Source organism: Arvicola amphibius, chromosome 5 (genome assembly GCF_903992535.2).
Source record: "Arvicola amphibius chromosome 5, mArvAmp1.2, whole genome shotgun sequence".
NCBI classification, from domain to species: domain Eukaryota; kingdom Metazoa; phylum Chordata; class Mammalia; order Rodentia; family Cricetidae; genus Arvicola; species Arvicola amphibius.
In genome coordinates this window covers 71,256,991-71,268,356 of record NC_052051.1, presented here as the reverse complement: position 1 = coordinate 71,268,356, position 11,366 = coordinate 71,256,991, and the positions used below count along the sequence as shown (strand labels likewise).

The window sequence follows — 11,366 nt, the reverse complement described above, 5'->3', positions numbered from 1 at the left end:
TAACCTCGGGTCAGGTAAGCACTTTCATATACATAAGTTGAGTCTTACCCTATGCCGACTTTGGAATGTAAAGATGAGTAATATTCCACCCAATCCTTCCAAGTCAGAGCCTGGGATTCTGTCTTTTCTCCCCCCTTTGAGGTTTATTTTTAATTTCATGAGTGCCTGAGTACCATGAGCATGCCTGGCACCTACAGAGGTCAGAAGAGGGCAATGGACCACTGGAGTTACAGACAGTTGTGAGCTGCCATGTGGGTCCTGGGAATCAAACTCAGGACCTCTGGGAGAGCAGCCAGTGCTTTTAGCCACTGAGCCAGATTTCCAGACCTGGATTCTGTTGTGGGATCTTATTTGTACTATAACAAATAAAGCTTGCCTGAAGATCAGAAGGCAGAGCTGGCCACTAGTTAACCATGGAGGTCTGGAGGACTAAACAGACAGGCAGGAAGTGATATGGCTGGGTGGAGAGAGGAATATAAAGCAGGAGGAGACAAGAGGCCAGCCCTTTTCTGCTGAGGAGTTAGCAAAGTAAGAGCTGTCTGTGACTTGCTTTATCTCTTAGATCTTTCAGTATTTACCCCAATATTGGGCTCCGGGTTTTTATTATTAAGACCAATTAGAACTCGTGCAACATTCTATCATTTTTAAAACAGCAAATTACACCAGTTCATCCAATGGCCATGCTTGATACTCAGAGAATCTCAAATTCTTGCTAAAATATTTTCCTGTGGAGACTGGAGAAATGAGAGAAGAAAGGCTGTAAGCACAAATCTCTGCTGACACTTCGGAAGGAAAATTACCATGGGGAGGATGTGCTTTATTTCATATGTAAATTTGCCAAGAAAATAAAAACAAACACAATTTCCAGAAAGCTAAACACACTAATGCAATAAAGAATGATAGTACTGGAAAGATGGAGTAACTTATCTGCTTAGACTTTCTGCACAGAGTATAATTCAGACACCGAACACAAACTCAAACCTATATGCCATAGTTACTCCTCTATTGCTGGGAAGAGACACCATGACAAAGGCAACTTATAAAAGAAAGCATTTAACTGGAGGCTTGCTGACAGTTTCAGAGGGTTAGCCCGTGACCATCATGGAAGGGAGCATGGTAGGCAGAAATGACATTGGAGCAGCGAATAAGAGGTTACATCTATCTGTTTTGTAAGTTGTAGGCAGAAAAGAGAGACACTGGGCCTGGTGTGCACTGTTGAAATCACAAAGCCCATATTCAGTGACACACCTCCTCCAACAAGGACACACCTCCTAATCCTTCCCAAATAGTTCCACTAGCTTAAGACCAAGCATTCAAATATATGACTGTATGGGGGTCATTCTCATTCAAACCACCACGCCATACATTAGCCAATGAATTCTGGTTGGCATATCATTAATATGGGTACTTCAAACTGGCAGCTGTGTGCTGGGGCTCCACCCATGAATTCTATCATTACTGAGGTCTTCATGTAGATTGCATTTGACAGCCCTCAAGAGTCTTATTCCTTTCCTGAGTTCACCAGATGGTTAAAGCTCTGAAACTTAGGCTTGCAGATTCTTGGCATTTGGCAATTTGTTTTCTCTCCCTGGGCATCCTCCTGATGTCTTCCTAATTAGCTAAAGATAATTTGGAAGGTGAACTTTGTGGTCCCATCAGACAGAACTACAGCAATAAAAGTCCTGTTCCAAACCTACACATCTGCAGAAAGATGTAAATTTTGGTTTTCATTTGACTGGCTCTCATGAGGTAGAAAAGAGGCAAACCCTTTTTATGTTGAGCTTTGCGTCTCCAGGGCCAATTGTCCTTGACTATGAACTCTGTGAGGGGTAGAAGCTGTGACCTCCTCACCGTGGAACCCTGTCACCTGGGCATCAGTGTCACCTGGGCTCCAGTGTCTGACTTAGCCCTCAGGAAATGTTTGCTCAACCGAGGGAGAACTAGAAGACTGGCCACATGGAAGGTACCTCATGGAGAGTTTTAGTCAAATAATAAAAGATTAATGGTCAGTGTGAGGAAAGCCATAGCCACACATGAATGACCCTGGTGGAAAGACAGCCCTACGGCCCTCCTCCTGATCTAATGCCTGATCATTTGTTGTTGGTTTCTGTTGTTAGCCATCGGTTCTGTTTTTACCAAAACCCCTTCTAAAACAGTCACCAGGAAGATCAGTTTGGAACCTACCCCTGTGAGAGACAAAACCTTAAAGAGAAAGAAACTCCCAGTTCCCAAGTCCCCTAGACATTAATACGCATGGCAACATGGGCGATCTGGCAGTTAAGACTTAATAAGTCTTAAGACTACCCAATCCTTTCTCTGGAAGCCACAAATTTGACTTACACAGTGGGCTTCCCTGTGAGCTTACAACCAGCCTCTTGTGTCATCTCCCCAAATCCCAGCTCGGCATCCAGCTGCTGGAAGACCCTGGGTTTCAGTGGGCATTGCTATCACAGGCATCCCACAGCCTCAGAGGGCATGGCTTCTACAGACTTTAGTGTCCTCGGAAGGCCCCTGTCCCAGGGCTGAAGGCTAGGCTATGGAGTGAGGGAGGGGCATAAGCAGACTCCTTCTATGTTCAGCAAAGGCCCTTGGATGACAGGGTAGCAGTAAAACTGTCATGCTAGCCAAACTTTATTTCTGTTCCAGTGAGTCATGTGGTCTCTGTACAAGTTTGGCTTTGTGCTTGTGTAAATGTTAACTTTTGTCAAGATGTTGGCAAAACAAATTGCCCAGTATTGACCATAATCTGTCCTCCACATAGTCCTGGAGAGATGCAGAGCCTTGCTTCCTACTGTCTTGGTCTGTTTGGGCTACTGTGGGTGGATTAAAGATGGCAGGCATTTATTCCTTGTAGCTGATCTGAGAAGTTCAAGACCAGAGCACCTGCAGGCTTGGTGTCTGGGAGCTTTCTTCATTTAAGAGGCATCTGGACATAATTATCTCCAATGATATAACCTCCAAATCCCCTCACATCAGGGCTCAGGTGCTAAGGTGAACTTGGGTGTGGGGACACGCACACATTTGGTTTCTAACATCTATGAACATTTTGCAGATAGTTGCCACCTGCTATGTGGTTGCTGGGAATTGAACTCAGGACCTCTGGAAGAGCAGCCAGTGATCTTAACTGCTAAGCCACCTCTCCAGTCCAAGTATACAGTGTTATAGTTGGAATGTGAGGTGTCCTTCATAAGCTCATGTGTTGGAGCACTCGGTCCCCAGCTGATGGCACTGTTTGGGAAAATTATGGACTTGTAAGGAGATGGAGCCTGGCTGGAGGAAGTATGTCATTGGGGGTGAGCTTTAAGGCTTTATAGGATGGCTCTACTTCTAAGTCTGCTGACATAATGCAATGGGCTAACCTCATGCTTCTGTTACCATTTCTACCCTCCCATGATGGACTGTACCCCCTGGAACTGTGAGCCAAAATAAGCCCTTTCTCCCCACAGGCCGCTTTTGCTGGGGTATTTAACCACAGCAACAGAAATGAAATACACGGAAGATGGAATGCTTGCTGACGGTACTCTGCCAGGAGGATTTGGCCATACACATGCCTTCTCTAGCTCCAAGACTGTCTACAGTCATTCCTTGGGCAGAAGTAGGCACCACTGTTTCCTTTTGTTTGATCCTTTCATTTGTCCCAAAGAGTCAAGAGCCACCAGCATCCAGGAAGAAGGAAAAGGAAAACCCTTCACCACCGGGGTTTCTGGATGGGTTTAGTACCTGCAGTAGCCGCTGTCCCATGGAACACCTCATTGCAAGCATTTTGTAGGATCTCTATATTTAATCCTCTTCAGTGTTATGTGACAGGGGCTGTGGGCTCAGTTATGGAAATGTGTCTTAGTCCTCTTTGCAGAGTGGCAGGAGAAGGAGTTAAAATTGCCCTGTGAGCCTTTGAGTATTTTTGCAAAGACCTGGAGAGGATTTCAGCAAGTTGAGGGTGGGGCAGTTAAAAGCAACTCAGAGATGCTGCCTGAGTTTGAATGGCAAAGGTTTGTGATCATTAGGCCCATGGATACCCCAGAAACATTCAAGGTTGATTTGCTTGTCTGTTGGGTTTCCTTACCTCTACTAATCTCCTTATCTCAAGGCTACTTCTTACTCATTTTTCTGTTTTCTTAGCTCTTTGCTTTGAATTAGTCCGTCGCGGCTCATCTGGGTCTTGGCCATCCTGTTGAGACACGTGCTGATAACATTGTGTCTTGGCATTTTCTAGTGGGAGAAAATGGTTGGCCTTGTTCATGGACTAAGTGACATTCTCAGGGCTGGTCCACCTATAAGTTTGTAGCCCCTGGGTCAAGTCTCCCAGCCAATTAAAAGGCAGAGGGCAGGGCTGGCAGGAACCCCTGGTCTCTGGGTAGGACTCACACAAGGCAGGCTTCATGGCTACTGTGTATAGCACAGAGTGGGATAACATAATTATTGGAAGCTCATCTCCCAAGACCATTGCTCTCATTTCTCTGTGGACTCATCAGGAGCCCTTGACCTCAGTGGGATTTCTTTACATTCTGGAAGGCACACCCTAACAGCACTGGCTTCTGCTTGGAGCCCCCAGTTGCTTCTGAGGATGTGGGAATCATACAAAAGTGAGTATTTATTTCTTGCCCATGGTCCCATGCCCAAGCAGGTGTGGCTTCTGAGATCACAAGGGGCTTGAGGGCTGCCACTGCTCTGTAGTTAACCCCCAGAAGGCACTGTTGTGTAGACGGGTTGTGAAAGAGATGCTCTTACACCATCTGGAGGAGATGGAATGAGAAGCAGGCAGGTTTTGGGGTATGAAAGCCTTTGTCATTTTATTTTACAATAAAAAATTCTAACAGCGTATGACACTCTGTTCCCGGCAGAGGCAAAGGACGTACAAAGTTAATTAGAAAGCAAAGCATTGAAATAACAACAGCTACATTCAAAGCTCCTGTTCAGTACTTTGCCCAGTGCATCCAAAGTGGTTCGAGAGCATTCCCGTCTGGGTTTTTCCCACCCAGAGTCAAAGCACGTGTGGAAACACTTCCATACCCTCCAAACCACAGGCTACAAACAACGATAACAGCAACTCCATGTGGGAATTACACACTGCAGAATTCCTTTCCTTTTCCTTGGTAAGAAGTTGTGTCATCGAACACCCGACAACACAAATTAACTCAGTGGGTAGCAGGAGCCCGATCAAACCGAACTGGGAAACGAGTGGTTTTCATAGCAAATTCTTCCGATACGCTTTCCAAACCATGTTCAGACACATTGCACATGCTCCTCACGACCGCCATGGCAGGTAGGAAGGACAGAGGCTATTCCTGACACACAACGAGTTACAGACTAGTTCAAAGTGAGTCACTCGAGTTCCAGAATATTTACACCTTCTCAAAATTTCCAGTCCAATGCCACTCCTCTGCTCTTGTTTGGGACATTTCCCTTTTCTTTTCTCTCCTTTATTTATGTGAGGGTGGAGGAGAGTTTAGACCCAAAGAAGAGATGAGGGAGAGGAAGGTGAGGCCACGGTTAATTTATGTAAAGTACACTGCATGGCCTCCTTCCATCATTTACAAGAGTCTGAGCAAGGACAAAACAATTAGTCTCTAGATTTATCATAGGATGTTCTAGACTTATAATAGGATGGCTCTAACTCAAGTACGGGTTTGACCTCTGAGGACAAATTCCATCTTCTCGAAATTTCCCTCTTTTGGAAACCTACAGAATCAAAGCAACTCAACATCTAAGAGAATCTGTTTCTGGCACAATTAATTTCCTAAATCCCCCTTTTAGAAACGCCGACACTTCAGTATTCACTGCCACCTAGAATTCTGGAAGAGTTCACGTAAGCCATCGGGAGCCCATTCTGTTCCCGGGACACTAACTTCTTAGAGCCAGAAGGTCAGACAGAGCCTCTGAAGCATCATTTCCACCTGAAACCAATTTTGCTTCAAGGAGACTCTATGGAGAGGCTCATCCGTCTTCTCATCCATGCAAATGTGTGGCTGGGAGCCACATTAGCAGCACCTGAGCTAAGGCCATGCAATTCAATTTACAAGTGTTTATTGTCTGCCAAGCTGAACTGAGCATGACACCAAGTTAACCGGGGCCTTGGTCAGAGATCTCTTCTGGGGTCCAGCAGTGGTATTTAGGAACTAGTGTGGTGAGGGGTGGGAAGTGTGTGGGGGCAGTCTAGTCAGTTGGCAGGGGGTTCAAGGGTGCACTCTCACCTGCTGTCTGAGTGGGAGATGCCCTTCCTGGGGTGGGGGGTAGTTTCCAGAGGACTGCCCTCTGGGTACTGGCTGCCAGGTGATATCTTAGGGGTATGGTCAGTTCTAATTTGGGGCAGGTTCCTTTAGGGAGTCCTGTTCCTGCTCCCTGATCATGTGCCTTCCTTAGCAAGAGCTCCTGCCAAAAGGGTCAATCCAGGGACCAGGTCTGTAGGACATAACCCTGGCTCTTTGCTTACAGCTGAGTGGGCACCTGACCTGAGGGCAGCTTATCCACAGGCAGATGCAAATTGGACCAATCAGATTCTCAAGCATTTGCCTAAAGGGGGCTCAAGGACGCTAGTCTGAGAGTGGTCTGCCATGGAACGGGGGGAGTGTGGTGCAGGTCCTGAGGTCCGTGTTTGGTTCTATATACATTAGTGAAGAAGCTGGTTGGTCCAGGCAAGCAAGAGGGTGAAGCAGGTGTGTTGAGAGAAACAGAGCAAAGCAGAGGAGGAGAGAGAGTGCCAGGGAAAGAGCTATCAGGAAGAAGGGTTGCTTGATGCCTTCCCTGCCTTTTGCCACACCTGCATTTTGCTTCTGTAATTTATCTCTGTGTCTTTCAGTCAGCCCCTGGCTGAAGTAAGGCTGAACAGGTTTCCTTGAGAAGTTCCAAGACTGGAACTCCTTTGAGGCTGGACTCGATGGCAGGATGGAACTTCTAATACTTGGACCCCGTCAGGGACAAGCTGAATTATACTTACACCTTGAAAGTCTTGGACTATAATTGGAAAGGGAAGTCCAGATTCTAAATTCAGGTTTAAGGCCAAAGCTTTTTCTCCAACGTGAAAACTCTTTACATTCATTATACACTGAATTGTGAGCAGTTGTGTGCTGTGTGGAAAAAGTGAGACTCATTTATATGAAATCAACCTTCCTTCCTTCCTTTCTTCCTTCCTTCCTATCAACCTTCCTTCCTTTTTTTTTTTTTTTTTTTTTTCAAGACAGGGTTTCTCTGTAGCTTTGGTGCCTGTCCTGGAACTAGCTCTTGTATACCAAGCTGGCCTCAAACTCACGTATTGGGATTAAAGGTGTGCGCCACCACCACCCAGCTGAAATTAATATTTCTTGATCCATTTCAATTTTTGCCTGGCAGGGAAACATTTATTTAGAAGTAAGAATCTCACGCATCTTCTAGTCTACCTACCCTCAATCACAGATGTTATTTCCTTTCTTGAGTCAAGATTATTCGGAAATTGCATGTTTTGGTTTATGTCTTTTTTTGGGGGGGGGGTCTCTTAAAATAACAAGCAGACGGCATTACCTCTCCTGGGACAGTAGATGGCATTACCTCTCCTGGGACAGTGTCCTTCAAGAGGCTTCTTCCCGCTCTGCTGTAGCTCACAGCTGTCACCCTGTTCCCGCACAAGCCTCAGTCAGAGGCACCAGGCCATGCGAGAGACCTTTATGCTCTTGGCTTTCTGGGTCACCTGGTGAAGTGACAGTGTCAGGGCTTCCTTGCCTGCCTTTTTGACCCATGGTGCTGAATAAGTAAGTTACCCCCACTGGCTTTCAAGGACACTGTTTCTTCAGTGCTACTTTCTGGAATAAATTTGTCCCCCCTCCACCCCCCGTATTTTTTGGCAAGAGTATTATGGAGTTCCTCACTTGACCCTTGCCTATTTTTTAAATTTCTGGGTACAGTTAAAAAATGTGTCTCCAACAAGTGTACAGGCAACATGGTCAAAGGGAGAGCAGGCTGGGGCATGAATCAGCAGGCTTGGGCTCAACCCTCAATATGTCTGGATGTGGGTTTTTTTCCTTCCAAGTCACTGAGATCCTCTGTGGCTTCTGTGCCTGTCTGGAAGATCTTGACAATCTGAGCTCTCTGCTGCCTCCTCTGGGCTCTCACGGAACTCCATGTTCACACCCCTGTGGTGATTCCCCTCTGAACTCCTCAGAGTCTCTTGTTCTGGGACCTAACACCTCTATAAGCCTAGGAGACTCTTTAGGGAAGGGATCACATCTTTGTCCCAGAAGGCTTTAACCATGGTGGGAAAATATGAACTCATTAATTATTTTTAATAATTTAAGATTTTCTTCAACAGACTTCTTGAACCCATGGAATCTAGTTTAATAGTATTTGATTTATCATGCTATATTTTAATTGTCCCCATGAACTAAATATTCCATGGGGTTCTGTGAAGACCCCAGTGAGATGTAGTTCCACTGCCCTGGCAACATGGAACCACACCACGGCTAACCCTAGATTCATGATCTGGAAGCTACTGGAACCCAGAGCTTAGACACTGTCTTTTGAAGCAGTCATATTCTGTAGTCTGGAAACTTCTCTCTCATATTCCAAACATTTACCAAGTCCACACAGTACTGTGTTGACACCACTGCACTGATGAAATATTGATATTATCGATAAAGTGGAACAATATAGCTGGCTGGCTGTATAAGACTTACATAGTCTGCATGAAAAGGCTGAGTTTCTTTGGCTCTCTGTTCATTCAAGTGCAGCAAATGCCCGTCTGGATAGGTTTAGGCATTGTATTAATCAATGTCGGTGAAATCCTGCACTGTCCACAGTGTTCTGCAAGCTGACTTCAGTTTCAGACTACAACTGGCCATTGGTAGAAATATACCATATATACACACGGAAATTACAAAAATACATTTTTATTTATAGCTGATTTCGTATTAAGTAACAAAAAACTAACACTATGAAAGATCAACCAGGATACTAAAAGGACACTACCTAATGTCACCCCCACAAGAGACTTGTCTGGGGAATCCCATGACAGATCTCGGAACATTCCAGAAAGGACAGTTTGCCAGAGGGAAATAATAAGAGCTTCTTGGGAAAGTCTGTGCTTTGACAGTTTGAGTCCCCCAGTCTAATCAGTTCCAATCTTACTCTTCTCTCAATCTCCTTTCAGTAAAGACCAAAGAAACTCATGGAGATAACGGATAGATGGGTTCAGAGGGGTGTAGGTACAGCTGAAGCAAGATGGGTCATGGGTGAAGGCAGGATAGGACCATATTCTCCAACAGATACCAAATAAGCCCCCAGACACCATACATAACTCCCAAAATTGGGGAGGAAACTCAGGGTTTCCTTTTCCTCTGGTACCCCAAATCAGTCTTATTTGCACAGAGGAGTCATCAGTGTACCTCAGAGCTGCAAGGCAGTGTTTCCACCCAGGACTCTGTAGGCTGATGTGTCATGCCAGGGAGAGTAGCATGGGACAGCACCATCCCAAGGTAGCATCCTGTCATCTCAGCAAACGTCCTCCTGCGTTCATCCACCATGGAGAACTGGTGAACTCCAGACTTTTAAAAAGATGCTTTGCATTTCATTTCAAATCAGATTTTCTACATTTACAAATTTCTAGAAGCAGAGGTTGCAGGGTGGGGTGACCGTGGATCCATCTTTCCCATCTCTACCATAATCAATAATGGTTTTCTTTGTATCACTAGCGGCACGTGCTAGACTCCACTATGGAGGAGACAGATCTTGTTAAAGTTGCAGTATCTATTATTTCCCCAGGATGGCTGGGTTCTCAGGCCATCTTCAATACAAAGAAAAACCTCCACAAATAACTGTTTCTCTTTCACAGGCTCCCAAGCCTCTTAGCACCGATTCCCTTTCATTTGGATCCCAATTTGCAGGAGACTTTATTTCCAAAATGACAGCACCTTTTAAACAGCCTGTCCACACAAGTCCACCATTCTGGCTCATCCTCTCTCTCTCTCTCTCTCTCTCTCTCTCTCTCTCTCTCTCTCGGCCTTTAATTTGCAGGTGTGTGTTTTGTGGGGGGCAGAAAGGACTATTTATAGGCACAGCCACTGGAACTGATTTCCATCCAATTCATTTGACTTTGAACATGAGCCTTTAAAAGCGAAGAGACTCGAGTTTCTTGGCTGGAGAGTCAGTATTTCCCTTACAGACTAGAGGTGATTTTGAAAGCGGTCACGGTCATGGCTCAATGAGAGAGTACAGTATGGTGGTTAATCACACTCCTGTGTTGCCTTTAACACAGAAAGAGAACATGCAGAAGCCGCTGAAGATAGAGAGGCAGTCTCTCCCTTCTGGCGGTTTACTAAAATGGGACACTGGACAGGAACCTGCAGGCTAGGGCTCCTCCGGGAAATTCCACCCACAGTTCAAACATTCAGCCCAACAGAACATCAAAGGCAGGGTCCCAGCTAGGGACTTGCTGACCCATAGTTGGCTGCAGGAGTCAGAATCCAGTTGTTCACAAGTTTTTTTTGTTTCCCAGCAGCCTCACTGTTGACGTTTTTAGAATCTGAGGATGAGAAAGACCCATGCATTGTCTGGAGACCCCACACATTAGTGGAGAGAAACCCAAAGCCTGTTTGTTGCCTCCCAGTCTTCAAGTGCAGATTCCCTCAGGGTTGAGGCATTAGACCTGGAACTCAAACATGTCTGTCTGCTTCTTGGCCAGCTTGGCCACTTCCTCCCGGATGGCCTTCACGAGGGCTGCAGTGGAAATGTTGGTCAACGGAGTGTCTGGGGGCTCATTTTCTGTCAGGCTCTGCTGTGAGGCAGCTGTGGAGGGGACAGGGGCCTGCTCTAGGCTTGGGTGAAGATTGGTTGGTTGGCTATACTGGCGAGGGAGCCTGGAGGGTGAGCTCTGTTGATAACGCGACCGGGGATAGGCCTCGATGTACCCAGGAAGAGGGACCTGCACAAGAGGTTGGGAGAGAGGAGAAGGAACTCACGTTAGGAGAGGGGAAGTACTCAATACTGGAAGCAGAGGTGGTGCAGTCCCAGGAAAGAGGTTTAGAGAAGTAAAACCCTGCACTATCACTGCTACCGTCCTATCTGATGTGAACCCAAGGGCATCTGGAGTCGGTTTCTTTAGCAAACAGCTGTCTTGCACTCAGCATGCTGGCTGCATGAATTAAATAGGTGTTCTTCAACTTTGCTGAAAACTTTAAGAATACACCTGAGCTCACAGCTGAATGACCCCGCCTTTCCTTTTAAGGTAAGCACAGCTGAGTAAACAGAATGGTTGCAAGGGAACTCAGGGGCTTTTTACTAATAACAGCAGCCGGCATCCATTGAGCCCTAATGATTTTCACCCAGTGTCTCATCAAATTCTGCAAGCAACGATCTCCTCATAGGGGAGGACACTGCAGCTGAGTGCACCATCTAAGGAAACA

General features: G+C 46.0%; 1 protein-coding gene across 1 annotated transcript in view; it reads right to left on the bottom strand.

Annotated features, from left to right (window-relative positions):
* Window positions 1-8,839: 8,839 nt before the first annotated feature.
* Kiaa1549l (KIAA1549 like) overlaps window positions 8,840-11,366 on the bottom strand; it is a 267,271-nt gene continuing 264,744 nt past the window's right edge. Inside the window, exon 21 of the mRNA XM_038331879.2 lies at window positions 8,840-10,885. Within this exon, the coding sequence (XP_038187807.1) occupies window positions 10,604-10,885 (282 nt within the window). The 3' untranslated portion in view covers window positions 8,840-10,603. The remainder of the gene's footprint in view (window positions 10,886-11,366) is intronic.